The following is a 27007-nucleotide window of genomic DNA, read 5'->3' as shown; positions in this document are numbered from 1 at the left end:
ATGTTAGAGAGAATCTATGCAACAAAGATGACACAGGACAATCATAGCCAATTGCAGGAACCACCTGCACCCCAGAATACTTTATTAAGACCTTATTGCTTACAGTTAGAAACACTGATTGAACTACACCAAATTTCCCTGTGCCTGGTTCCAGGTCACTCTGTGTAGAGCTTCCCTAATCTGTGTAGATTACTACACTGTGTAGAACTGGGACACTGCTAGGCAGGGGCAGGACCCATAGTGAGAAAAATGGTACCTCCTAGGAGTTGTAGAGGGGACAGTGGGCTTTGAGAGGGCCCTTGGGGTAAGCAGAGAGGTCAGGAGTGTAGCCTTAAGCCAGGGCCCAGGGGCAACATTCCCTGAGATGAGTCAAGCTCCAGCCCTCTCTGGGATCTCCAGAAAAAGGCTGGGTGGGTGTGGAGAGCAGGACTGTGGAGGGAGCAGGGGGCAATGTCCCCGGGTACCGCTGGAACTAGGGGAGTTTGAAAGAGTAGCCTGGATGACGGGTGTATAATCTGTGGCAATTGGGCTTTCCTGCATTACAGTGGGTGGGGGCGGGGGGGGAGGATATCTCTTATGGGGGAGTCATGTACCACAGCTGGGCTGGAGTAGCCAGTACCAGGCCTGGGGGCAATGGGTCTGCTGGGATGACCACAGGAGGCTAGGAAAGCCAAATGTTGCCCAAACCCACTCAAAGTAACTGTATTCATGCAGGATGAGGTGGAAAGCCTCCTCCACTGGGGATGGGGTCACTTCTAAGGCCTAGGTATTGATGCTCTCCTATTTCCTTATTCTGGAAAAACTTTAGGGCAAACCCAGTCTTCAAGTTTCCTGGGGTAACCCTTTATCCACCCACCTCCAGAGACTAACCTGGCTACTCCCACTTCCCCAGCTTTTGTCACAAGGCACTTGTTACAGGGCTGGCTGCTGAAGAAGGGTAGGGAGGCCTCAGAGGTGGCTCTGATGGTGGCGCCCAATCTATAGAGTCAGGAGTCCGGGTGGAGATGGTCAGCGACTAGCGGCTGCCATAGTACAGGCGCACAGCCAGGCCAATGAGCAGCGTGGCCAGGAAGAAGGCAGCTGTGAGCTGCAGCCGCAGCAAGGCTGCTGAGAGCACGGCATTGACCACCAGGGAGCAGGACACAACAAAGAGCCGTGTGATGCTGCTGCCATGCTTCATGACAGCTGACATGAGCAGTCCATTTAGTGCCTGGCTCAGTACCACAAGCGCTGCCCAACCAGAGAAACCCTCCAGGAGGCCTGGGCCAGGGCCACCACCTGCGTGCAGACCTAGGTTCAGGAGCACACCAAAAGTGTAGAGGAAGAGGTTCTGAAGTGCTAGGGGCAGCCGCTGTCGCTTCATGAGCAGCTCTGTGTACACGGACGACAGGCCCGAGATGAGGCAGTACAAGATGAGAAGCAGCAGTCCCAGTGGAGTGATATGCAGGGACATGCGGCCAGCAGCAGCTGCTGGAGGGGGCCCAGGAAGGGTGCTTCCAGGGTCTTGGAGGCCACCAGCTGCATAGCAGGCCCCTGCTGCCATCAGCAGCAGCAGTGCCAAGCCCTGGCGTGCAGAGAGGCGGTGCCGGAGACAGAGGCAGTAGAACAGGGCCGTGCTTCCAATCTTGAGATTGCTCAGCACCTGATAAGTGCTGGGGTCCATGTAACGTTGAAGATAGATCACCAGGTTGTTGTTAGCGCCATAGAGAAGGGCTGATAGCGCAAAGGGGGCAGCCTGGCGCCATGGAGGAGCCCCCTGGGGCCAGGCTTGCCAGCCCACCAAGAGGGAGAAGGCGCACAACAGTAGCTTGGTCAGCTCAGTCAGCAGCACAGCTGAGGAGGGCCGGAAGGGCACTCTGCCGTTCACATGGCACAGTGCCAGTAATGGGGCATGGGCACCATACATGGCAGTGGACAGGAGTAGCATCAGGGTCCAGCGGGCCTGCCTGGGACGGCCCAGGCCTGGCATACCCCCGTCCTCTACACTCATGCCCAAACCAGACCCTGGGTGGCCTGTGTAGCTAGCCAGGGGACAGCGGGAATTATAACAAGTTTGGGAAAACTCAGTATGGAGCCAGCTCGCAGGAGGGAAGGGCCGTGGTACATTGCTAGAGAGAATACTGAAAATCAGAGTCAGCTGCAAACTCCACAGTCAGGGCTGGAATAGGAAGGGGCCGGTGGCCCTAAAAGCCACAGTCTTGGGGCCAGTCCCATGGGGTTAAGGAGGGGCGTCCAGATTATTGGCTGATAAGCCACTGTTCACCTTTTGCAAGAAGGAGAGCAAGGATGAAGACTGTGGAAAAGTTGAAGACAGCAAAAGGGTGATAGCTGGGGAAGCCAGATATGGTGTCTGTGGTTGAAAGGCCTCTACCTGCAGGCCCAAGATGCTCATCCTTCCTCCCCATGGGATCCAGAGCTAGTCGGGCCCCTTGCGCAATGACCGAAGATAGTCCCTCAACGTCTTCTCCACATTGGGCACAGCATATGCCTGAGCTGCGTAGATGCCAGTGCAGGTACCCACAGCAAAGCCCAATACTGCTGATGCCCTCAGTTTGGCCACCACATAGCCGGCTAAGAAGCCCTTGAGGAATGGGGAGGACAAGAGCGAGCCATCCTGTGGAGAAAAATGAAGGAAACTCAGCCAGGGTCTCCCTTCTCTACCCAAGAGCTACTGGCCTTACATCATCCCACGACCTCTGCCTTACTCTGGAAAGCTGCAGTATTCTCTCCAAAGATTTTCTCAAGATTCTGGAGGCAGAAAAAGAACCTAGAAGTCCTGATCACACAATCTCAGAATGCTGGGGTTAGAAGGCTCCAACCACAGAACCCTACCACCACAAAGCTACAGAGGTGTCCCTGAGGAATCTGACCCCTGCCTGCTTCTCCAACCTCACTTCCTAGCATGCTCCCCCATTACTGGAGCCAAATTAAACTACTTGCATCCCCCCTGTTCATCGTGCTACTTCCCACCATAAGAGCTTTGTATATGTTGTTCCATCTGCCTGAAATGATCTCTCCTCCCCTCTTTACCTAGTTACCTTCTATTTAAGATACCAGTTCAAGTATCATTTTCTTAAAGAAACTTTCCTTGGGGTCACAGAAAACAGGCCATCAATAACCATTTGCTGAGTAAGTCTCTATCACCCATTCAAAAGCATATTGGGCAATGAAGCCCAAGGCCAGGGGGGGAAGAGGGGGAAGGAGTGGTGGGCAGGTGCAGCTTTACCTGGCCCACACCACTGTTGACTTCGTCTTCCACACGCTGCTGCAGGCGTTCCAACTGGTTCTTGAGAAATGCCAGGTCCTTAAGCTTAGGCAGAGAATCCTAGAACAAGAAAGAATCCAACAAGTTAACCCAGCCCAATTCTCTGCTGAGGTCTGTCAGAGGCTGGGTATTTTTTTTTTTTTAAACTTCCTGAGATGATGGTGGTAAAGGAAGAAAGGCACTGACAAGAAAAGAATTCACATGGGGACCAGGGAGGGGGGTGACAGATGGGATCTGCATCTATAACAACCCTTACAGAATTTCATAAAGTAAGCAGTGTGTAGGGAGACAAGAGGAACAGCTAGGAGACATTCAATTAGATTTATCAGGCAAGCACTACTGACTCGGCTATTAATAGCAACGTGTCTGTCTTGTCTACCGGGTCCTCGGGCCTCGCACAGGGACTGGTAAGTAGTTAATAAATGTGAGGATGAATGTCGCTGAACTTCCAGACCAGTGGTGAGTAACGGCCTAAGGCAGTTCCCCGGACGCTGTAGGGTAAATCTGATTTCTGCTTGGGCTTCTCTCAAACCGAATGTGTGACTGGATGCGCTGGCTGGAGTTGGGGTGGGTGGCTGTCTGCAGGAGTGGGTGAATGCCCTGGGTGGCTTAGATCGCATAGAAGTATGAAATTCAATGTATGCCCAAGGGTATCTGAATGAGAATGTGAGTGTCCGTGTGGCTTGGAATCATCATGTCCATAGGAGGGAAATTTCGGGGGCCAGGGAATGCAAGAGAGTGAAAAGTGTGTCAGAGTGAATGTGTTTGAATGTCTGCTGGTAATTAAGGATAACGAGGGTCCCGAGAGAGGACACCTGGGAGATGCCCGGCTTTGCTTGCCTCGTGTGGCGCTCCGCTACTCCACTTCCCAATGTTCAGTCAGTCGAATACAGTAAAAGCTCGCCTAGAGGAAATAAGGGCATCCCCACACAAGAGAGGCTCCAGTGTCGCCTCTCCCAAGGACTAAAACGGTGTGAAGACCACCCCACACTGAAGATAATCCTTACGTTCACTCACCTTGTCATCCGCCATCTTCCCCGCCGAACTTGTTGCGCAGGCGCGGCCCCGCCTCCCTCATGCAAAGTACTACAGCCATCTTTACTGAGGGCGAAGGCACTTCCGGGGCATTTTTGGAAAGGGTGGAGGAGGTGCTTTCCTGGCCGCAGAGCCCAGGCGGTCTCTTGCTCTCAGGTACTGGCACGTGACTCCTCCATCACGACCCTAACTGCGTGTCCGCGCGCGCACACGACCTGGGCGCAATGATCTCACTCCTTCGCGTGTGCGCGCTGCGCAAGTTCGTGTAACAAGTCGTCCATCCCTCGATGAGCTCATAGTTGCGCGGTTATGTCACTGGGGGCGTTGGCGTCGTGCGCCTTCCCCGGCTCCACGCACGGGAACGCACACTCGGGGATCCAGACGTCTGTTTACACGCGCCACCCCTCGGCGGGCGGCGCTGCTCAGGCCCGTCCTTTCCCGCCCCTGGGACCCGGCTCCAACCCCACCCCATATCTGTGCGGTGCCTGTTGGCCTGGTCAGCGCAGGGAGGCTGGGCTTGCGCGCGCCGCAGCTTCGGAGGTCGAGCTGGGCTGAGATTGCCGGCCGGCAGAGGCCGGCGGGGACGCGGTTGGGGCTATGCTGGGCAAGGATTACATGCTGGCCATCATTCTGGTCAACTGTGATGGTGTGCACGGGGTCCCGATGGGAGGATCGGGAGCTGAGGGGTAACGAGGGAGTTGACGGGGTATGTTTCGGGGTGAGGACTACGGGACAAATGAATCCTGGATTTTTGTGCTGCAAAGGACCTCCTGTACCTCCAGCCTAAGGATTGCCACCTTTGAGATGGAAGGAGGGTTCTGATCGTGTTATTCTGAATCCACTAATATGCCTTAGCAATCCCGTGTTTCCTCTCCCCGTTTGGTGTCTTGTAGATGACTTGTGGGGGGACCAGAGTCTTGAGGGAGAGCCAGGCCTGCCCCCTGGCTGGAGGAAGATACGCGATGCTGCAGGTACTTACTATTGGCACGTACCCAGTGGCAGCACCCAGTGGCAGCGCCCAACCTGGGAGACAGGAGATGCAGAGGACCTAGGCACGGTAGGTGGAGTGTGTTGGAGGGGGTCTGAACCCATGTGCGGATCTAAGCCTGCTGCTATACCGACCTAGCCCCCTCTCTACAGAGGACGGAAGGGATTTGGGGACTTCGGCCCCCCAAGGGGAGATCCTTCTCCAGCCTGGAGAGCTCACTGGACCGGAGGTAACAGGGATAGGCCAGGCAGAATGAAAGGCTTGGGGTTTCATGGCACTCAGAGATGCAACTGGACCCACATTCTGCATTCAAGCCCAGGTTCTTGGCTCTTTACCATTTCTTGAGTCTCAATAGTTTGAATTTTGTCCCTAGTTCTGTGCTCTGTATTTTGCTACATGTTTTTCCCTATTCTGGGTACTGACAAATCATGTTCTACATCTTGGCCCTTTCCGGAGGGGGGAGGGTTCCTGACCTGTGTTCTAGAGTCTCTTGTCTCAATTTGGGGTTCTGGTCCACATTTTGTATCCTGTTCCTTATTTGTAACTTTTGTTCTATGTCCAGTATCCTGAATTTTTGCTCAGATTTTAAGCCACACTCTATGTTACATTTAATTAATATGTACCGGGCCCTCTCCCACTCTGGTTTTATACCTCAAGTATAAAACACACTGTGTTCTGCACACTGTGTTCTGGGTCTTATCCCACATCTCATGCCCATCAAGTAGTTGGAGCCTCACCACTGTCCCTTCTGTAGGAGGTGTGGTCCCCTTATGAGCTCTGTTCTGTTCCAGGAACTCTTTGTCCTGGTATGGTGAGGAATCCTACATCCAGAGCATGGAGCCAGGAGCTAAGGTAGTGTCTTGGGCCTGAGAGCCAGCCCAGGGAATGGTGGTGGCGGTGGTGGATTGTTCCCAGGGAAAGGTCAGGAGTGGTATTGGGCTGAGAAGAGGTGATCAAAGGTGAAGGGAGCAGGTACCAGAAGGTTTATATGTGTGGAACCTGTGATACCTCCCATCCTATTCCACCTTCTGTTCCACTTCCACGTCTGCCTCTACTCACCCAGGGTCTTCCTGTCCTTTCCCCCAACCCATCAGTGCTTTGCAGTCCGCTCCCTGGGTTGGGTAGAAGTACCCGAAGAGGATCTGGTACCAGGGAAGAGCAGTATTGCAGTCAATAACTGCATCCAGCAACTGGCCCAGACTCACAGCCGTAGCCGCAGCCAGCCCCCAGATGGTGCCTGGGGTGAGGTGAGCTGGCTGGCCCTTCAAGGGATTCAGCCCAGGGCCCAGCAGAGGTAGTTGTCGCCAAATTGCCTGTTCTCCATGGCAACCACCTTCATCTGAGCTCCAGACTGACCTTTTTTTGGCAGGGCCAGAACATGCTGATGATCCTGAAGAAGGATGCCATGAGCCTGGTGAATCCTCTGGACCATAGTCTGATACACTGCCAGCCTCTGGTGCACATCCGTGTGTGGGGTGTGGGCAGCTCCAAGGGCCGGTGAGGACCCCTACATCCCCCCAAGTGAGAGTTGCTCCTCCCTCCCTCCTGCAGGCTGTGATCCCCACTGATGCTGATCCTCTGTACTTGAACCCCTGGACACAGATCCTCTGACATGGACCCAAGCTCTGCCTCCCCTGCCTGGTCCAGCCCTGGTTGGGGAGGGTGGTCCCAGCTCAGCAGGGACGGATAGGGGAGAGCCTGAGAGACTGGGCTGATTCTCTCCTGTGCTCCCACATGCTTCCGGAACAGTGACAGGTGAGCGACAACCTGGTGCTTTGAGCCCCAACCCTGATCTCCCTGTTCCCTCCCCACCATATCCCTTGCCTGACTTTCCAGTCTGCTGCTGGCACTACAGGCCCTGTGCCTACCCAGCCTCTACCCTACCCTGGTCACTGCCCCTGCCCCAGCCCCATCTCTGCCCCTGCCAGGGACTTCGCTTTTGTGGCTGGTGACAAAGACAGTTGTATGCTCAAGTGCCATGTGTTTCGCTGTGACGTCCCTGCCAAGGCCATTGCCAGTGCCCTGCATGGGCTCTGTGCCCAGGTAAGGGCCAAGAGTGGGGCAGGAAATGTGGGTAAGGAGCTGGGTCTGAAACTTCCAAGGTGGTTGGGTCAGGGAGGTATTGGCTCCCTTACTTCAGTTCCCCTTTCGCTGTATCTCATGCTAGTTGCATTGTGTTTCAGATCTTGTCAGAGCGAGTAGGTGTCAGTGAGGATTCTCCTTGCTCCCTAGACCCCATCTCCCCTGAGGACCTGCCACGGCAAGGTATGGGGAGGGAGGTGCTGCACTGCAGCAACAGGCTACTTTGGTGAAAGTTGGCACTGTTTAGTCCTGGTTGTTTAGTACTTCTTGGAGATGTGGGACTTCTGATGTGTGCAGGCATCCTAAGCTCTGAATTGGAGGAGCAAGCTTTATGGTTTTCCTTCTACCAGCTCCAGTTCTCTGAAGGGCGGGGAAAGGGGTCATTGAGAGAATGCCCAGGCCCACTTGCTGTGTGTATGTTTCAGTGGAGCTGCTGGATGCAGTGAGCCAGGCTGCTCAGAAGTATGAGGCACTGTACATGGGGACCCTGCCAGTCACCAAAGCCATGGGTGAGGACTGAGCTGGCTGAGGGGGTAGGCTGAATGAGGTGAGGGAGAGGGGGTAGGGAAGGATCTACCACCATTTCTCAGAGTACACCCATGGCCCCTGTCTGGCCTAGAATGTGCCACCCTTCCCAACTCAGGATTCTAAGCCCAGCCCCAGCTATTCTAATGCCATCTCTCTGAATCCCAAGTCAGTGAGATGGAGTAGACTCTCCCTGCAGATCCCTTCTTTCTTTATGTCTGGGAGACACCATGGTGGGCATGTCCCCCCAGGCATGGACGTGTTGAATGAGGCCATTGGTACTCTCACCAACCGGGGGGACCAGGATGCCTGGGTCCCTGCCATCCTCAGCGTGTCTGACTCTGTCATGACTGCACATCCCATTCAGGTACCAGAAGAAGATGAAGTTGGGGGCTGTGGAGGGGTGGGAGGGATGCTGAGGGGTAATTGCTTGCTGTTGGGAAAGGTCAGTGAGTCCAGCCAGTGCCTGGTCCTCTACTGACTAGGCCTGGTGTGGGCAGGCAGAAGCTGGTGCAGAGGAGGAACCACTATGGCAGTGCCCTGTGCGCCTTGTGACCTTTATTGGTGTTGGCCGTGACCCACACACCTTTGGCCTCATCGCTGACCTGGGCCATCAGAGCTTTCAGTGTGCAGCCTTCTGGTGCCAGCCCCATGCAGGGGGGCTTTCCGAAGCTGTGCAGGCTGCTTGCATGGTGAGTCAGGGGCGGAAACGGGTAAGTGGGTTTGCCCTGCAGCTGCTGTACTGGTGATGGGCTCAGGACTGGCAGTTTCTCCAGAAATCACAAACCAGTGATCCCAGGGCTGACCATGGTAAACTACCCTTTTATTTTGCCCGCAGGCTGTCTTTAATAAGTTTAAATTAGTTGCCAATGGTTAGAGCCAGGACATTTCATGTAATAATTGTTCTGGTACTGGGTCCACACATATAAATTTCAACATTCAGCTCTAATCATGTAGGGGCTGATCCTGGTAGGGTGGGCACTGTTTTTCCTGTTTGTCTCATTTAGGTTATTTCCTGGCATCTGTGGGCATTCGAGTGTGGGATGCCTGCACTTTATGAGTTCAGCTCACTCTTTCTTCAGTAAATACAAGTGCCTACAGGGTACCAGGAAGCATACTTTGACTTTGACTGATATAGATGAAACAGCCTTTGCCTTCACAGAACACTTAGGTTAGACCAGAGACAGACCAGAAGGGGGTTGTATGCCACAGGATGTTGGGGCTGGCCGCTTCAGGGGCTCGGGAAGGCTACCTGAAAGAGGTGATAGAAAGCTGACAGTTGAAGGTCTTAGGAGGAAGTTAGGCGAAGGGGAGTGGGGCAGGTGTGCCAGATACAAGGAACCCCAGCTGTGAAGATGAGAGCAGTAGTTGTGGGTCAGGATATTTCAAAGAATCTAGTATATCTGGAGTGCAAAGGGCAGAGGAGGAAAGTGAGAGATGGGGGCAGGAAGAACAGTAGACACCATGTCATGGAAGAACTTAGAGACTGTGGTGATGAGTTTATTTTGTCTCCAGTCACTTTGAGCCATTGAAGGGTTTTAAGCAATGAATTCACGTTTGTGGATTAAGACACCACCTAAGGTACATATGGATAAAAGATTCAGAAGACATGAGAAGAAATAGGACCATTTAGGACCCCCATTGAGTTCAAATGAAAGAAGACTGGGGCAGTTGGTGGGAATGAAGTTTGGGTTGTAGACCTTCTCCTTGACTAGGGAATCCACTTTGCCAGGAGGCAGTCTGCTCCTGTGAAAGCTGGAGAGGAGTCAGCATAATGGTAGGTATGGTTAAGAGCACAGGCTGGTCAGTCAGAAATAGGGATATGAATTCGAATTCTATCATTATTTTTGCCTAGCTGACGTTGGCATTCTCTTTGAACTTAAATTTTCTCATTTGCAAAATAGTAATAACACCTGATCAACAACTTTGGATTAAGTTAGAGTATAAAAATATTTAGCATAGTGTCCAGCCTTCCTTAAATGCTCTGTAAATGTGAAGTTTTGTGTTTGTTACTGAACTACCTGGGAATGCTGTAAGGGCTCAAGATGGGGCCGACTACCAGCCTCATACTGGACTGAAGCCTTGGCCAGTTCCCTGTTCTGCAGAGGCTTTCAGGGAATCCAGGGGCAGAAAGGAGCTGGATCTTCACATTCCCCTTTTCCCTAGGTTCAGTACCAGAAGTGTCTTGTGGCCTCTGCAGCTCGAGGCAAGGCCTGGGGTGCCCAGGCCCGGGCCCGCCTGCGGCTCAAGCGGACCAGCTCCGTGGACTCCCCAGGAGGTCCCCTGCCCCTCCCCCTGCTCAAAGGAGGGGTTGGGGGTGCAGGGGCAGCCCCTCGAAAACGGGGTGTCTTCTCTTTTCTTGATGCCTTCCGTCTGAAACCCTCTCTGCTCCATATGCCCTAAGTGAATCCAGGAGGACTGGGTAAGGAGGCTCTGGGTCCATGCCCAGCTCTATACCCCTTAATTTTCCAGGGGCCTGTAGCCTCTCTTTCCTTGAAACCTTGTCTGCCTGCCCTCTGGCTCTTGCCCACCCTCTGTTTATTGCCCAATTTATTGAATATTTATAGGGATGATTGAGAGGCCCTGCACCACAACCTAGGCCTCTGGCTGTCCTTTCCTTGGGTCCCTGTGTTCCTTGCCCCTGTCCAGCCCTGGACAGTTGGCTCTACCTCAGCAACACTTTATAGCAAAATCAATACAAATAAAAATCCCTCAGTGACCTCACTGGGTGTGAGTATATTGGGCCTGGGACAGGGTTGGGGGTTAACCCGTATGAGGTGAGTGTCTGTGTCTGTGCTTGGTGTTGGTGGTTGCCTGTAATCACATGAGGGCATGGGTGTGATGGAAATCTGATTTCATTCATTCAACAAGTGTATTTTCTAAGGTCTTCTGTGTGCTAGGCACTAAGTGAGTCAGTGGGATATAACAAAATACGGGTTCCACCTTCTGAGACTCAGGGAGACGGACAAGAGTTAAATAAGATAGAAGATAATATATGGTACAACTAGGAAATCTCAGGGTTGTGGGAGCACCGCTGGGTTACTTAATCTGGCATTACTAGGTTTCCTGAAGAGTTGACGTCTGTGTCCTGAAGGAAAATGAATACTAGTTACCGAGCCTGCGAAGTAGAAATGTGCAGGGCAGTGGGCAGAGGTGAGGTGCTAGAATGCCACCTAGCTAGATCACACAGGGACATTTGTGGGGCAGGAGCTTCTGGTGGTTTAAATTTGCTCCTGAGAGCAACTGTGACACAGATTGAACCTATGGGGGAATAGGGCTCCTAGAGACGCCTCTCGGAAAACAGCCCCCTTTAGTGCCTTGCGATCAGGGCCCCGATGCCTTATTAGCTGGAGATTTCGAGTTCCTTAGGGAGCTGGCGCAGTGTTCCCACACGGGCTCCCGGCATTTCTGAACTACAGTTCAACCTGGAGGGCTCCTGGCAACCAGCGGGTCCGGGGGACGCCCCAGTCCGGCCCGGTGTGCGGCCGCCCCGGAAGTGACGCGCTGCGCTGCTGACCTTGCGGAAGTGGAGATGGCGGAGCTGTACGTGAAGCCGGGTGAGCGCGGCCGGCGGGCTAGGGGCGCTGGGTTGTCCCCCGCTGCCCAGGCCTGGGGCAGCTACTGCACGGGGGGCGGGCCCTCCAACTCCCCCGGGCTCGCGTCATACGTCCCCTCATCTCCGCAGGCAACAAGGAGCGCGGCTGGAACGACCCGCCGCAGTTCTCCTACGGGCTGCAGACCCTGGCTGGTGGTCTCAAGCGCACGCCGCTCACCAAGAGGGTCGCCGCCTCGCAGGATGGCTCCCCCAGAGGTGCGTGGGGGCCCTTTGCGCGCAGACCAGCAGAGAATGGGCGGAACCAGGGATAAGCTTGGCCCGAGGGCCCATTTTGCTCTTCTGACGTCTCCCTGAGAGCTTGAGCTCGGTGATGAGGCACAGGGCAGGCCCTTTTCCGAGTCCGTTCTTTACTGCCTAGGTCAATAAATAGTAAGTTTCAAAAAAAAAAAAATCTCTTTGCTTTCACCCTAGGGGGATCTCATCCGGACCTACAGCTTTTAATATAGTTTTTATGGTTTTCAAATTTCCAACCTGTAGCTCTTCATGGAATACCATAGTGGTATAACCATTTGTCTTGTTCTGCATCGTCACTTGGTTATATAAGCATCTAGACTTAACGTGTTATTCATTCATTTAATCAGTGTTATCTACTGAGCATCTCTGAGCCAAGCACTGCTTGAGGGCGAACAAGACAAAAAAAGGTTTCAGTTTTCATGGAGGCTATGCTTTGGCTTTGGAGATAGACAGATTTCACACACTGGAAACAGTGCAAAGGCTTTGAGAACAAGTTTGGCAAATTCAGAGACTAGGAATACCTAGTGGGTAGAGCACCATGGGCTAGATAAATTAAAATCTGAGAAGTAATTAAAATCTGAGTAGACACCAGACAGTGGGTTTTGTAAACCAGGAAAAGGAGTTTGTATTTTAATCTGTGTAAAGCTGGAAGCCGTTGAAAAGTTTAAATCAGAGGAGGGCCGCCTTTACTTCTGAGCATTTCCCATGCCAACAGGTGGGGCTATGGCCCTGAGATGTAGCTCTTTCAGTACCCCTATGTTTTTCACACTCATAGCACTGCAGAGGAAGGACACAAACCAGGGTTTCTTCAACCTTGGCACGACTGACATTTTGGGTCAGATAATTCTTTGTGGTGAGGGACCACCCTGTACTTTCTAGGATGTTTTGTAGCATCCCTGGTTTCTACCCATTAGATACCAGTAGCACTCACCCTGTGGTGGCAGCCAAAAATGCCTCCAGACACTTGCCCTGAGGACAAAATCTCCCCCGGTTAAGAAACACTGACTGATGGGGGCGCCTGGGTGGCGCAGTCGGTTAAGCGTCCGACTTCAGCCAGGTCACGATCTCGCGGTCCGTGAGTTCGAGCCCCGCGTCAGGCTCTGGGCTGATGGCTCAGAGCCTGGAGCCTGTTTCCGATTCTGTATCTCCCTCTCTCTCTGCCCCTCCCCCGTTCATGCTCTGTCTCTCTCTGTCCCAAAAATAAATAAAAAACGTTGAAAAAAAAAATTTAAAAAATATTAAAAAAAAAAAAAAAAAAAAAAAAAAGAAACACTGACTGATGTACATCTTAAAAAAAAGAAAAAAGAAAAAGACCACTGTGTCTGCTGTGTGGAAAAGTGGTTTTAGGGAAGAAGTGGAAAGACAAGTGGCTATTATGGAAACACGGGCAAGATTTAATTTGGACAAAAGTGGGAGTATAGAAATGGTAGGAATTGGATGGATATGGCATATGTTACTGAGGAAATCAGTAACATATAGGATATATGGATATAGGTGAGAGAAAGAGGAATCAATATAACTTAAGTTTTTTGCTTGAGGAACTGGCTGGTATTGTTCATAGATATGGGAAGGTGTAGGGTGGGGGGAATAGGGATTTGGGGGGAAGAGGGAAAGAAAGCTTTGTCTTTAGTCATGTTAAATTTGGGCTGCTACTGTGAGGAGAGGTCTAGGCCAGAATTACAGAAATGAAACACAATCATATGGATGGTGTTTGATTTCATGGGCTTGAATAAGGTCACTTAAAAAGAATGTGTGGATAGAGGCCTAAAGAGGGTCCACCACAGCCCCAAAGCTCTCTAGCATCTTAGGGTTGAGTAGAGAAGAAATTTACTAAAGGGGCTTGAAAAATAGCCAGAGAAAAGAAGTAGGAAGACAATTGAAATTTAATCTGGGAGATAGAGTAAAATTTTGACTCAACCATGATGGATGACGATGAGAGGTCAGGTAGGACAGAGAAAAGGGACCACAGGATTTGTCAAACTAGATTGGACACTGGTGACCTGACAGAAGCAGTCTTTGGAATGATGAAAGTAGAAACCCAGCTGGAACAGGCTGAGGAGGGAATGTGGGAAAAAAAGCAGACAGAACAACTATAGACTAGAGCTCATTCAAGAAATTCTGCTATGAGGCAGAGAGAAATGAGACTGTGTCCAAGGACAGAATGAGAGGTAAGGGAGGATTGTTGTTTCTAAGATGGTGAACACTAGAGCATGTCTGTATGCCAATGGGCTGATTCTGTAGTGGGAGAACTGGTGGTGCAGGAAAACAGAATAACTGCAGGAGGGAAGCCTAGAGAAGGCACGATGCCGGCATCAATACAGCTGGAAAGATGGCCTCTGAGAGGAGCAGGAAACCGTCAAACGTTCATCTTTCAGAGGAGGAAGGAAAGTGGCCACAGGTACAGGTTAGTAGAACTGGTGGTGAGAAGATGAGAGAGTTGCTGTTTAACGACCTCTCTTTTCTCAGGGAAGTATGAGGCAGTGTTGGAAGTAGACTGCAGGGAAAGGAAAGGGGGAGAAGGTAGACAAATTGAGAGGGAAAATGTGAAAATGGTTGTTGTGAAGAATGGAAAAACAAGGCAAAGGATAGGAATTCCAGTGTTGGGTACCTTTTGAAATCTGTCCGCATGGATTTCAAGTGTAACTCTCAAAAGCTCGGTTCTGTTTTTCCTTCCAGCAAGTGCAGGCAAGTTGGCTTTACCAGGAAAGTGGGACAATGGGAGGGGATAAGTGAGGGGAGAGTGTTTATAAGGGAGTGATTTTAATGTACCATGAAATCTAATTGATGGGGCTGGAAGGATAGGAGAGGTGGTCAGATTTTGGGGATGGCAGTGTTAACAAGACAGAGAGGTGTGAGACGCTAAGGAAGGGGTGGGGAAAATCATCATTGGAGGTGAGGAGCTCAAGAAACCAAGAGGTCAAATATTAGATAAGTTAATCATCCACATAGATGTTGATGCCTAGAATTGATTTTTCTCTTCTAATTTTCTTTTTTCCACAGTGCTTTCCACCATCCAATTACTAAAGGCAGAAACCAAGAGTCATCCTTGACGCCTCTCCCTCTCACTCCCAATCCATAAAGTCCTGTCACTGCCTCCTAAATTAATCTAAGGCCACTTCATTTCCCCTCATCTGCTCTTTCCCTCTGGTCCATGGCAGCCTTCTCTTTACTGGTGTACTCCGTTAACCTCTCAACCATTGTACATGCCTCCATTCTTGACCTATTCTCATCCATCTTTCTTGGACCATGCAGAGTGATTGTCTTAAGAAACAAGACTAGTCACATCACCCCCTGTGATTTATAAACCTGCAGTGGCTTCCCATTACCATTAGCCCTCAAGACCAAACTCCTCCAAAGCCCTGTAGGGTCTGGACCCTTGCTTGCTTTTCCAGAGATAGCACATACTACTTTCTTCAGTGTTACTAATTTCCAGCCATCCAGGGCTGGTTTGTGTAACTTGAACAAATCAGGACTTTTCCTGCCTGTTAGACACTGCCCTTATCTCTGCCTGGTTCACTGTTCTTTCAACTCTTCCTGGATGCATGTACCTCATCCGTTAGTTCTTTGTGAGGACTTTGTTACACAGAAATCTAGCACCTGCACCTATATTATGTACACTGCAACCCTGTAAAGTAAGTGCTACTACCAGGATATCCCCATTTTACAGAAGAGGAATACAAGCCTAGGGGTTAAAGGTAACTTGCTAAATGCCACATAGTGGATGAGCAAGGACAAACTTAGAAGGCACCTCACAAGGCCTTCCTTGAACACTCAGTCTAAGTAGTTCCCTCTACTATTCTTCTTTTAGTACATCATGTTTTCTTTGTAGCATGCAGATTGGGAATTTGTGTGTGTGTGTGCATGCGTGTGCTTTCCTTTCTCTAGAATTTCTGCTCTGAGGTTAGGAACCTAATCTGTCTGGTTTAGTACTCTGTCTCTCATGCTTTACACATTGCCTCATGGTAGACTTCATAAATACACATTTTTGAATGAATGAGTTGTCCCAGAGAGTAGCCTTCTAGAAGAGATGAAGTTATAGTTGACCTTCTTACCTGTTTTACCCATGTTTGCTTGATTCCACTTTCCCTTTTCAGTCCCCACCTCACAGACTTCTACGGGGCTCCCCCCAATGGGGCCTACACCTCCTGTGAGTAAGGCTCCCAGGCCCCCACCTGTGGGGAGTTGTCCTGCCTCCAGTGTAGAGCCAGCAAATTTCTCAGTCACCGAATCTGAAACTCTACTGGAAGACGTGCTCAAACCTTTGGAAGAGGCATTGGAGGATTGCCGCGGTCACACAAAGGTAGTAAGCCTTGACACACTAGCGGGTGATAGAAGGACTGCCATCGACAGCCAGTTGCAGTGTGGCTCCCAAGGGTAGACCCTCTAATCCTATCAGCATTGGCTTTTACCCAGTTCTGAGTTATGGACTCCCTTCAGAATCTGCTAAGGACTTACCAGAAAAATGAACACAGAATTTCAGGTGGGTTCACAGGATTTCCAAAAGAACAGTTAGTAGAAGAGGCTGATAGGAACAAGAATTAAATTCATCTCCCATTAGTGATGATAACTTGATTTTCCTACCTCTAGGCCATTCAGAGGAGACCCTGCTGATTCTGTGCTCAGGGAGGGAGAGGGAAACCCTCTTTTTGGATCTATGGTATTTTCTTTGTTCTCTGGAGGCAAGGGATCTGAGGAGTCTAAAAGGAAAGTAACATAGTAAGTTTTACTTCTTTGGTGCTTAGTTTTCTTATTTGTAAAGTTGTACTATAGAATGAGTTTCTGAGGATCTCAGAAACTCCGGAAATTTAAAAATTCTAGCCATACATGCATTTTTCTTGGGAGGAGATCCCTAAGTTTTATGAGAATCTCAATGGGGCCTCTAACCAGATTAAGTGTGAAGTTCCCCGGGGCCTGAGAAAGCAGGTGCTTCCTATCTGGTGTTGCCTTTCCCCTGCCCCTGTTGGGCTGGCAGCACTGACTTGCAGGGGGCTTCTGTCTCTCAGAAGCAGGTATGTGATGACATCAGCCGACGCCTGGCTCTACTGCAGGAACAATGGGCTGGAGGGAAGCTGTCAGTACCTGTGAAGAAGAGGATGGCTCTGCTGGTGCAAGGTACGGGTAGGTCACTTGGTATGGCCTGGAGAACCCCCAATTTGTTGTGGATGGCTGAGCTGAAATAGATGCTGAGGTTCTGACTAGTTGGGAGGAGAGGAGTGGGAGCTAGTTCTTTTGCCCCAAGTTGCTTGTTTAGCCCTTTTCTTTCCTCAGAGCTTTCAGGTCACCAGTGGGAAGCAGCAGATGACATCCACCGCTCACTCATGGTTGACCATGTGACTGAGGTCAGTCAGTGGATGGTGGGAGTTAAAAGATTAATTGCGGAAAAGAGGAATCTGTCTTCAGAGGAAGAGGCCAATGAAGAAAAATCTACAGACACAGCTGAGGAGAACCAGATGGTACCAGGTGTCTAAGAGGTTCCATAATCTTATGGGATCCCTAGACTCACATCATTTCCTATGCCTTGGCAGAGAGGCCTGCTCTCTCTTGGCTCCCTCTTAACCACTTGGGAGACTGCCCCCTTGGGATCCTTGGCCTGATGCACCCACCTCTGGGGGAAGAGGTGCCACCTGGGCCACGGGGAAGTCACTTGTTACCCATAACATACATTTCAATAAAAACATCTCCGTAGTGGGCCAGGGTAGGAGAGATGAGCCCTTTTTGTGCCAAACTGGTCCCCTATGATGTCCTTGACTGCCCTGCTCCTTGTATACGCTGCGGACCTCTGTCCTTCCTTCTTTCATCATGAATGGCCTTGCTAGGCATGATCACTTGCTGCCTGCCATTTCCCCCCAAAATAGACTGAAACACACATTCCTTGCTGGGCTGAGTATCCCTTTTTGGATGACTTCATTTCAGTATGAGAACAGAGGCTCCATAGCAGGGGAGATTTTTCCCTTAAGGAAAGGAGACTGCCTTATTTGTACTCTGTCACCCTTGAGATAGACAGTGCTACAGAGATTAGAACGTAGCTGCATACAATGAAGGAGAAAAAGAGCAGATTGCTGAGGTAGGGGATCATGGACTGTGACCTTTGGGGCCTCAATTTGGGCTTGAAAGTATCTTCTAACCCTCTGAGGACAATAGAGCCACGTGAAGGGGCTACAGAGGTTCAAATCATGCTGGGAAGGGAAGATACAGGTTTTCAGTGTTGTAATAGGGGGCTGATCTTCAGAGGTGGGAGGCAGAAAAGGCATGGGGAGTGACTGGAGAAGGTGAAACCCTGGGGTAGTGCCTCTTTTTTCCCCCGCTTTGGAATAGATAGGGAGAGACTGCTGGAGAGGCCCAGTTACAGGAAGGCTGCTTCCTGGAAAGGCTGGAACAGCCCTTGGCTGGGGTCAGGCAATTGCTGTTGGGCGGCTCCTGTAGTCTGCCCCCATTGCCTGCCTCAGGCTCTGGAAGTGGGCCCAGTGACAGCTGGGAAGGGGCTGCTGATACTAACCAGGTCGCTGGGGCGCTCAGCTGTGTGGCTGACATGGCAAGGTCAGTGATGAGGAGAACACTGGAGTCAAGGCATTTCTTTGAATGTTTACTAAGCAGTCAGACAGTGACATACTCCATCCCTCAGTCCCAGCCTCAGTCCCTGATGACGGAGGGCTGGGAGCTGGGAGGAGTACCTATAGACCAAAGGGAAAGTAGAGCTAAGGGCTTGGCAAGTTGCCCACTCCTATCCCTGGTCTAGCTGCTTCAGAATTAAGGGAGGCCTGAAACCAACAAGTCACTCCCTTCCAAATTAGATGAGGCCAACTGGCATTTGGAATACCCCAGGAAGAGGTGATGGCAGCAGCGGCATGAGGGACTCCTCTAACTCCACATGGGATCTTCTGCACTGGATCAGATGTCCATTTCAAATTGTGCGTCATCTGGAGAAAGAGAAGGCAGTTGGAATGGTTGCTGGGCTATAAGCTCAGCATCAGTGCAGAAGCCCCTCTCAGCATTAACCTCCCACTCTACTTCACAGGGGCATCTGGACTCCAGGCATTTCTTAATTTTAGGCCCTGCTTTCCTTACCGGGTATCTCTTCCTCTGTCTCCTGCTCCTTCAGCTCCTCCAGCTTGGAGGGTGGGGCTGTTGGAGGAGTTGTGACCCCGGGAATCTGAGGGAGGCAGCAGGGGGGTGTCCGGGCAATGGGTGAGTTCTTGCACTCCAGCAGGAACTTTCGGTCGTAGATGATCCTGGTGCCTGTTGAGGGGTAGGGACTAGATAAGAGGCCAGAGCTTGGGTATGGAGCTATCTGGGGTGCCACACACAAGCCTTTTAGGAAACTGGGAGTCCTATTACCCCATGTATTAAAGGGCTAGTACTCTGCAGCCCAGCCAGGATCTTAGCTGACTAGCCTTCACGGCACTTTAAGACTTCCAGGTCTAACCAAGATGTGGTTAAGTGCCATAAGGCAAGTGGGATGCCCAGGGGCTTTTGGTTTAGGATAGGTTCAGGTCACAGTTCTAAGAGGAGCACAAAACCTGGGAGACTTCAGGTGGTTCAGGCTGTTCCTGTCTGGCTCTGCTGGCTCTGGAAATTCAGGGCTTCGGTGGGGGTGGGGGCCTTATCCCTTCAGGCAGTTGGATCAGGAAGCCAAATAACAATGTAAATTTAAAGGCGTTTCACCCCTGCTACCACCTGGGTTCTGATACGTGCAGGGAAAGGCTGTGTTCCTCTGGACAGCTGCTTTCCCCATGAGACACAGGGACATACTGTTCTTATCCTGACCCCTCCCAAGTCCTATCAGGCCCTGTCCCAGCCTAGAGGAACTTGGCCCCAATTCTGTCCTCAAAGGGCCTTACCCTGTTCTTGCCCCTCCCTCCCCTCAGCCTCCACGTGGCAGGAAACCCTGGGTCGGGAGCCCAGCAGCTCAAGATCCCAGGCAGCCAGCCCGAAGATCCTGGCCCCAACTGCCTGAGCCCAGTTGAGCCCGGCTGTAGCTGCTTTGCAAGACCTGGTGCTTCCTGCTGAGGCCACGCTCAGCTGGGGCTTCGGCTCCTACTCCCCGGCGGCAAAGTTGGGAGGGGCCGGTGAGCAAGGCACAGAGTCACCCGGAAGCTAGGCTCAAGGCCATGTTGCATCACTTTGAGGTTTCAGGGTACAGGGCTTCAGTTTCAAACATATCTCAGCCCCTGCGGAAGCTACAACCTGCAGAGGGGCCTGCGAATGGAGTCCAAGACCTGCACCTCCGGCCCTCCCTCGAGTCGCACGCACGCGCTGCCCTGCCCAAAGCCCCCGGACCCCCCAGCCCGGCCCGCTGACCTCCTGGGGTAGTGGCGTATAGCGTGCCCCCAGGCGTGGTGCTGTAGTAGTCGGGCAGCCGGTCCCTGCCCCCGGGAATCGGGCAGCTCGTGGATGTGGACATAGCGAACGGGACAAGCAGGAAGGCAATCGGCTCGTGCAGAGGACGCGGAGTGCAGCTAAGTCTGAAGCGGACTCAGCGGACCACGTGCGGCCTCAGCAACAACACCAGGACGACGTCACGCCCGGGGCGGGCCACCAGCCGTCACTCAAACCGAGGGTCCCGCCCCACCCGGGAGAGCGCAAACCCGATGCGGAGAAAGCTGGAGAGCCTCAAACCCCAGGCAAAAGCCTTCATTTCCTGCCAGCGCATCACTGGCGGGTCTGACGCTGCTGCAGCCACTCAGCTGTTTACTATTTACGGTTTGAGCTGGGCGCCGGGACCAGTGACGTATGGCACACATTACTGCCATGTGTTAATTCATCCATTCCTCTCAACAGTTTTAGACAGTAAAGCACTATTATTAGCCACATTTTACAGGTGAGGAAACTAAAGCCCAGAGTGGTTAAGTCCCTGGTTCCGAGTCCTATCTTGTGGGAGGGGGAGCTGGGTTTCAGACCTGAGCATATCTGATTCCAGAGCCTGTGTCCTTCACAGCTGGTCACTGCCTCCCATCAGTCAACTACGGTATATAGGGTCAAAAGTGTCCCCATGGCCTGGTGCACAGCAAGAAGGGAAAGGTCAGGGAGGGAGAGTGGGCTTTTTGGAAGAAGTGATACCTGGACTGATTAAAGGATGAATAACTGTTGGGCGACAGGAGAGGCCTGTCCTTTCATCTCGCTGCCACAGCTAACCTCAGGAAACTAAAAAAGGGCAGGGGCTGGTGAGAAGAGCTTTGTCTTTAGCTCTCTGGAAAGGAAGATCAGAGAGGCTGGCCTTAGAAGATTTTTTGATGTAGGCACAGTGATATGAAAGGAGGCGGGAGAGAGGTGGTGGAAGAGTAAGTACTAAGCCTAGTACCTACATATACTAAAAATCTTGATTTGGGGCACCTCAGTTGGTTGAGCATCTGACTTTGGCTCAGGTCATGATCTCATGGTTAGTGAGTTGCAACCCCACATTGGGCTCTGTGCTAATAATGTGGAGCCTGCTTTGAATTCTGTCTGCCCCTCCCCTGCTAGCATACACTCTCTCAAAATTAAATAAACACCACAGAAAATCTTGATTTGATCCACTTCTCTTCTGACTTCCTCAAAAATCAGCATTACCACCTACCCCATTAAGTATGGACCACAGGACTTCCTGCATATATCAGTATTAATGTTACTTCAGTTCTGGCTTCATCTGATTTTCCCTTAGCTCTGATTTTTACACTCATTAAAAAAAAGTTGTATTTTAGGGGTGGCTGCTGGCTGGGTGGCACAGTCAGTTAAGCATCGGACTTCAGCTCAGGTCATGATCTCAAGGTTCCTGAGTTTGAGCCCCTCGTTGGGCTCTGTGCTGACAGCTTAGAGCCTGGAGTCTGCTTCAGGTTCTGTCTCCTTCTCTCTCTGCCTCTCCCCTGCTTGTGCTCTGTCTCTGTCTCTCTCAAATATAAAACATTGTTAAAAAATTAAACATTTTTTTTAAGTTGTATTTTAATAACTCAGTGCTTCTCAAATTTTAATGTGCACCTAAGATTCTGGGTTTTTAATAAGATTCCAGGTGATGCGGTCCCTTAGGTCTGTAGGTCCTTAGAGTAACACTTCAGGTAGCAAGGATATGTATATTTTATTGTTTCCAAAATGTTTTCGAGTTTCTTACAAAGTGGTGTATGCCTAAAAGAAGTGTCTTGACAGTGCCGGAGGGTAAGGCTTGGGAGCAGATTGTGGGAAGCCGTCTATCAAAACTCAGCTTCTAAGTTGAGTGAGGTAAGTCTGGTTGGGGGAGAGAGGGATGGGCTGGAGGACAGTGAGACTGAAGGTGAAGATTCTAGCCTAGTGAAATGGAGTGGGCAGAAGGGCAGTGGCGGTAAGGATGGAGAGAAATGGACAGGAGGGGGGAAGATAAGATGATTGATTAAAGATGGAGTGAGGGTGAGGGAGCTAAGCTAGGATAATTACCAATCTTCTGACTTGAGAGCCTTGGTAGTATAACAGGGAAAACACGAGATGCCTATCTTACATTGGGGAATGCATAGTCTATGTGGAATGCTGAGCTGGAACAGCACAGTAAGGAGCTAGATATATGGGTCTGAAGCTCAGGGGGAGAAATCTGGGCTAGTGATTCACATCTGGGTGGAGTGAAATCCAGGAGTGTGGGATAAGATCACCTGGACAGAAGATACAGCCTACAAAGAGGCCTGAGCACATCACCAACATTTATTTAAGGGGTAGTAGAGGAAGGGGATTCACCAAAAGAGACTGAGAAAGACCAGTGCAAGGAGGAGACCTAGAAGAGAAGTGTTAAATGTTTTCAAGAAGGATCAGTGTGGAAGTGAGGTCACCCTTCTGTTAATTTCTACTACAAAGCAATAGCAACAGCTAATACTACTGTAATACTACTGCTAGGAGCTTAATTTTGAGGTGCTGTGTGCTTTAAGGGCTGGGGAACTAGAGACAGGTTGTTGGCTTGAGAGAGAAAGTCAGATATATCATGCATGCAGAGTCTCAACACTGACTTCCCATTAGAATATGGGAGTTTAAAACTAACAAGCAGGGGCGCCTGGGTGGCTCAGTCAGTTGGGCATCTGACTTCAGCTCAGGTCATGATCTCACAGTTCGTGGGTTCGAGCCCTGTGTTGGGCTCTGTGCTGACAGCTCAGAGCCTGGAGCCTGTTTCGGATTCTGTGTCTCCCTCTTTCTCTGCCCCTCCCCTGTTCATGCTCTGTCTCTGTCTCAAGAATAAATAAACATTAAAAAAACAAACAAACAAAAAAACAACACAAAACCCAAAACAAAACAAAAAAATAAAACTAACAAGCAAAAAAGCCCTGCGCCCAGGCTCCAAGATGTGATTAAGCCTATAAGGGAGTATCAGGTCCCTGCTACCAGACAAAGTACTTTGGACTTATACCAATGCCATGAGGATAAAACAGGAGGTAAAACATAATCACAAAATAGGTTGGCAATCTGATAAGACTCATGATCCTGTTTTCCAAATCTGGTCTTGGAGCCCAGCCTTCTGTTCTTTATTGGAAGTGGTCTTAATACATATAAGTCTGGGTACTTAAAACCATCTTTCTCTCATTTATTTGCTACAGGAGAAAGTAAAGGTGAAGAATCTGCCCGATGGCAAATGGTGACAAATGTTTAAGGATGAACAGAAAACAGTGTTATCAGAGCCCCTCACCCCAGGACAGGGTCCACTGGGAAGACGTCACAACCAGCAACACTTCTTGGTAGAAGAGATCTAGGACTAGTTAGAGAACAACATGTTCAGAAGCTGTTTTCCTACAAGCTTATTTGCCACTTCCTGGGTTTATAGTGTGGTCCAAAGGTCTTAAACAGTGGGACAGAACCAGGTTTACTAACTATTCCTTTTGCTTTGGCTTGAAACTATAATATGACTAGCCTTTCCCCTTCTAGAAGCTTTGAGGATGAGAGGAGGATTTGGCCAGAACCTACAAGAACAGATGAAAATTGTAGTTCTGAGTCCTGAGATTTCTTACCTCTGGTTGGGAGAGGCCACCATTGGCTGTCCAACTCTCTTCTTCGTTCTGGTTAGCTGAGGTGATAGGATTTCCCCTTTGAGAGCAGGGACTGAAGGAAGCAGACTGGCCTATAAAAGGGCAAGTCAGCACACTGTAGCCACAATAGGTTTAAAGGGTCTTAAAACATCAATGATTTTATTGGTGGTCGAATTTTATTACATTAAATACTACTTGCAATAAGTGGGTCCAGAAACCTTGACGATATAGTTTTATTCCTTGAAAGAGCTGTTATTCTCATTCTGATGGGGTTTGATCTATGCCTCAGCAGGACATTTCTTAATGATTTGAAGTCTCACTATGAATGTGCAAGGTTTTCTTCTGCCTCTGTTAAAATCTCAAAATCAGTACTGTTCCCCACAATAGCAGGCTTCTGATTCCATGTGAGAACCAATGGTAGTGGCTCTCAAACCTCAGTAATGTAAACATTCTATTCGTTTCCAGTATTCCCATACCATATATCCATTTCACAAGAAAAAGGAGAAGTGTTAGCACTGAGAGACACTTTTGAGTTCATTTACGTTCAATTTTATTTTTAGATGAGGAAAGTGAAGCCCAGAAATGAAAAAGGACTTGCCTAAGGTCATAGAGCTTCAAGCGGCAGAAATGAAAACAGAATTTAGGCCTCTCTTATTCCACTGCACCCATGCTGCCTCCCCCCAAATCCCTTGTATATTTTGAAAGTAATTAAATTCTTACCTGAGCTAGGTTTAATCCAAGGTTCAGGTTGGTAAAATAGCAGTAAAGTAATGCCAGGAAGAGGCAAGACAGAGGAAGAAGAGATTATAGCAGGCAAAATGGGTTGGGGAGGAGGGATCCAAATAGAAAAGAACGCAGTGCTGGTAGGAGGGCAGGGAGGAGGGTATCCTGAGTAACTACTACCAACTGCACAGCTCCTGTTTCTTCCTAATCCTCCTAGGGGTTTCTCATAATTGTCCCCTCTACTCATGGATTATAGTTCCTGACCTGAGATAAAATTTCTTATCCTGTTATACTCAAGGTGCAGAAGACAGGGTTAAGGGCTCTCCCAGATAATTCAAATGTATTGTAAATTGTTAAGATAGGAAAAACATTTTTGTCCCACTGAATAATTTACTTAATATTATCTGTCACTAGCATATGTTTCACCAAGAGTAGTTTCATTCATTTTACTATTAGGTGATTTTTGTTGTTGTTGTTAGCGGTAAACACAAATAGCAAGATGTACAGGTGACCCAAGGGGTCTTTTGTCACCCTCAAGGTAAAGGCATCTCTTGAAAATACTTGATTTGGTTATCAAGCACTAAAAAAGCAGTAACTTCAACATGTGTGATACTTTTCAAATCCATTCAAAATAGAAAATAAGAAATGAGCTTAAAGACTCATATGTAAGGCGATATGGAAAACGAAAGAATCAGGTATGTCTAACACAGAACTTGGTGTGTCCCATTTAGTGGTGGCTTTAGGAGCCAGGGAGGTAAGATTAAGAACTCCTGTTGGTATGAAAGTTGAAAAGTGCTGCTTGTATGGTTCTGCTGCTAGTTATTTTAATTTAATTTTTTACATATTCTTCTTTGCCTTGATACATGTTTTGACTTCTCTATTGGCCTTACATTTTTTTGTTTTGTTTTGTTTTCTGGATTGCCTATCCATAAGACCAGGACACTCTACTATATTAAAACATGAATAAGTTGATGACTGTTCTTTTCAGAGGCTTGTTTTTCCTTCTCTATTGCATCAGATTCTTGGCATAGCCTATAGTTTGGCCAAAGCAATCCATTCTAGTGTTCCTGTGTTTAGCTTGTTAAACATATTGGCTCTTCATACTTGGGGCTGTGGAACTAAGTCCAGAATTAGTTACATATTTATAAACATTACTCTGCTGATTCAACAATACAACAGCATTACAGGAGGTATTCCCACCCACTCCTATGTCCCAACCCAAATAAAACATAAAACACTATAACAAAATAATCTTTAGATAAAAATCAGGGAGCACAAAAGGAACCTGAAGTTGATGATTTGGGTGTCCCTACGTTTGTTCAGTGTCACCTGATTGCAATCCTATTGTTCTTATTGACACTTGTGATCCATAAAGAGCTAAACTTCGCAAAGGCCTATCTGCTAAAGTCAGGTAAGACACATTGCAGGGGCTTAAAACTTTCCCACTTACAAAATGATAGGGAAGATAACGAGAAAATAAGGAATGTTTAACACAGAACAGGTAGGTAACTAATCTTCAAAATGCTTTTTCAAGGCAGTCTAAAAATGATCTCCAAGCATAAAATGTGAGATGCCTGTTAGCAGTAGAGTATTAACAACTTGGTTCAATAGGATTGTGGATTGGGTAATACCTGCATGACCACTGAAAGGATCACACCCCACTTCTAAACACTGTTCATCTTTTTATTGAATATTCTGGTAAATATTTCACATTAATACAGGCTACATTAAGTAGAGCCACTATATGACAAGAAATTTACTCAACTTTTTCCTTTTAAGTATGTAAACAATTGTACATGTATTTACCACCCTAAAAGGTTGAAACATGTAATCATCTAATTCTCTTCTGCATACAAGTAGCATTCAGTATGTTTAGCCAAAGCACTAAGTTCAAAATGGCTAAACTAACCAGAGAACATAATCAGGTGGACAGGAAATCACTTTGTTCTTATACAATGGGCAATCAAATTTCCATTGCTAAGCCTCAGAGAGAATTTCTTAGTTAGGCACATTAAAAAAAAAAAAAAAAAAAATCCCCAGGGTTCTTCCAAGGTCATAGGTTTCTCAAACAAGGCTAAAGAGTAAGACCTTCTAACTTAGTTGACATATTTGAGATGCATGTTTCCAATATGAGGAGCCCACGTGCCAGGCCAAATCTGAAAAGGGGGAGGAAAAATTGGAATTTCTAATTAGGAATCTTTAGACATTTACAAAATGAATATATAAATGCAATGGCAATTCACTGTTTGTGCCTAGGAAGAATACACATACATGAGATAAAATGTTTAGTAGCATCATATAGATATCAAAAATCTTAATTCAGATGAAGGTGGTCGGATGTCATTTTGATATTTAGAATTTGTAATACCCAAAGAATTAAAAGAATGACATGTAAAATAAAAGAGCCTTAAGTCCATTTTACCTGCTGGGCATCAGTGCATTCAGTTGAATTTTGAATAACTTTTATCATAGGGTTCCAAGCAGGATCTGGGTTGTGAAGTCCATTAAACAAGGGTCCTCCGGGAACATCAGCAAGCTGAGGATGAGAGGGTATTATGGTGCCTCCATACATGGAAATTGGCAGACCCTATGAT

General features: G+C 49.1%; 6 protein-coding genes across 12 annotated transcripts in view; 2 read left to right on the top strand and 4 right to left on the bottom strand.

Moving 5' to 3' along the window:
* Nucleotides 1–46: 46 nt before the first annotated feature.
* On the bottom strand, nt 47–2188 carry LOC122218691 (probable UDP-sugar transporter protein SLC35A4). Its single transcript, XM_042937113.1, has one exon. The coding sequence runs from the start codon at nt 1988–1990 to the stop codon at nt 1016–1018; it is 975 nt and encodes a 324-aa protein (XP_042793047.1). The 5' UTR covers nt 1991–2188; the 3' UTR covers nt 47–1015.
* Nucleotides 2189–2287: 99 nt separating this feature from the next.
* Nucleotides 2288–4582, bottom strand: SLC35A4 (solute carrier family 35 member A4). The gene is made up of 3 exons (XM_042937129.1): nt 4283–4582; nt 3227–3325; nt 2288–2614 (listed from the first exon to the last, which is right to left on the bottom strand). Exons 1-3 carry the CDS (start codon nt 4295–4297, stop codon nt 2417–2419), a joined length of 312 nt encoding a protein of 103 aa, XP_042793063.1. The 5' UTR covers nt 4298–4582; the 3' UTR covers nt 2288–2416.
* Nucleotides 4583–4628: 46 nt separating this feature from the next.
* Nucleotides 4629–11399, top strand: APBB3 (amyloid beta precursor protein binding family B member 3). 5 transcript variants are annotated; one of them, XM_042937071.1, is made up of 14 exons: nt 4799–4946; nt 5194–5357; nt 5441–5517; nt 6080–6140; nt 6383–6535; nt 6658–6785; nt 7038–7043; nt 7217–7331; nt 7472–7553; nt 7796–7879; nt 8147–8262; nt 8381–8587; nt 10062–10317; nt 11315–11399. In XM_042937071.1, exons 1-13 carry the CDS (start codon nt 4898–4900, stop codon nt 10296–10298), a joined length of 1479 nt encoding a protein of 492 aa, XP_042793005.1. In that variant the 5' UTR covers nt 4799–4897; the 3' UTR covers nt 10299–10317; nt 11315–11399. The 5 variants fall into 5 exon arrangements, with proteins under 5 accessions (XP_042793033.1, XP_042793005.1, XP_042792996.1 ...); XM_042937099.1 differs by lacking the exon at nt 11315–11399 and having other exon boundaries at nt 4629–4946; nt 8396–8587; nt 10062–10619; XM_042937062.1 differs by lacking the exon at nt 11315–11399 and having other exon boundaries at nt 10062–10619.
* On the top strand, nt 11334–17446 carry SRA1 (steroid receptor RNA activator 1). Its single transcript, XM_042937170.1, has 5 exons — nt 11334–11452; nt 11581–11706; nt 15840–16045; nt 16749–16857; nt 17014–17446. The coding sequence occupies exons 1-5, from the start codon at nt 11428–11430 to the stop codon at nt 17211–17213; spliced, it is 666 nt and encodes a 221-aa protein (XP_042793104.1). The 5' UTR covers nt 11334–11427; the 3' UTR covers nt 17214–17446.
* Nucleotides 17447–17484: 38 nt separating this feature from the next.
* EIF4EBP3 (eukaryotic translation initiation factor 4E binding protein 3) lies at nt 17485–20635 on the bottom strand. Its single transcript, XM_042937156.1, has 3 exons — nt 20044–20635; nt 18811–18981; nt 17485–18662 (listed from the first exon to the last, which is right to left on the bottom strand). Exons 1-3 carry the CDS (start codon nt 20144–20146, stop codon nt 18634–18636), a joined length of 303 nt encoding a protein of 100 aa, XP_042793090.1. The 5' UTR covers nt 20147–20635; the 3' UTR covers nt 17485–18633.
* Nucleotides 20636–26078: 5443 nt separating this feature from the next.
* ANKHD1 (ankyrin repeat and KH domain containing 1) overlaps nt 26079–27007 on the bottom strand; it is a 131636-nt gene continuing 130707 nt past the window's right edge. For all 3 annotated transcript variants that reach the window (XM_042937009.1, XM_042937025.1, XM_042937018.1), the window contains 2 exons: nt 26836–27000; nt 26079–26569 (listed from right to left, as the gene is read on the bottom strand). In XM_042937009.1, coding sequence (XP_042792943.1) covers nt 26510–26569; nt 26836–27000 — 225 coding nt within the window. In that variant the 3' untranslated portion in view covers nt 26079–26509. The remainder of the gene's footprint in view (nt 26570–26835; nt 27001–27007) is intronic.

Source organism: Panthera leo, chromosome A1 (assembly GCF_018350215.1).
Source record: "Panthera leo isolate Ple1 chromosome A1, P.leo_Ple1_pat1.1, whole genome shotgun sequence".
In the NCBI taxonomy this organism is placed as follows: domain Eukaryota; kingdom Metazoa; phylum Chordata; class Mammalia; order Carnivora; family Felidae; genus Panthera; species Panthera leo.
This window is presented reverse-complemented; position numbering and strand designations above follow the sequence as displayed.

Coding starts and splice junctions, on each gene's coding strand:
- LOC122218691 (XM_042937113.1), bottom strand. CDS start 1,990: ATGAGTGTAGAGGACGGGGGTATGCCAGGCCTGGGCCGTCCCAGGCAG.
- SLC35A4 (XM_042937129.1), bottom strand. Junction 2,615..3,226: donor TCAACAGTGGTGTGGGCCAG/GTAAAGCTGCAC, acceptor TTTTCTCCACAG/GATGGCTCGCTCTTGTCCTC.
- APBB3 (XM_042937071.1), top strand. CDS start 4,898: ATGCTGGGCAAGGATTACATGCTGGCCATCATTCTGGTCAACTGTGAT. Junction 6,536..6,657: donor CAGATGGTGCCTGGGGTGAG/GTGAGCTGGCTG, acceptor TTTTTTTGGCAG/GGCCAGAACATGCTGATGAT. Junction 8,263..8,380: donor TGACTGCACATCCCATTCAG/GTACCAGAAGAA, acceptor TCTACTGACTAG/GCCTGGTGTGGGCAGGCAGA.
- SRA1 (XM_042937170.1), top strand. CDS start 11,428: ATGGCGGAGCTGTACGTGAAGCCGG. Junction 11,707..15,839: donor GCAGGATGGCTCCCCCAGAG/GTGCGTGGGGGC, acceptor TTCCCTTTTCAG/TCCCCACCTCACAGACTTCT. Junction 16,858..17,013: donor GATGGCTCTGCTGGTGCAAG/GTACGGGTAGGT, acceptor TTCTTTCCTCAG/AGCTTTCAGGTCACCAGTGG.
- EIF4EBP3 (XM_042937156.1), bottom strand. CDS start 20,146: ATGTCCACATCCACGAGCTGCCCGATTCCCGGGGGCAGGGACCGGCTG. Junction 18,982..20,043: donor ATACGCCACTACCCCAGGAG/GTCAGCGGGCCG, acceptor ACCCCTCAACAG/GCACCAGGATCATCTACGAC. Junction 18,663..18,810: donor GACAGAGGAAGAGATACCCG/GTAAGGAAAGCA, acceptor CTCTTTCTCCAG/ATGACGCACAATTTGAAATG.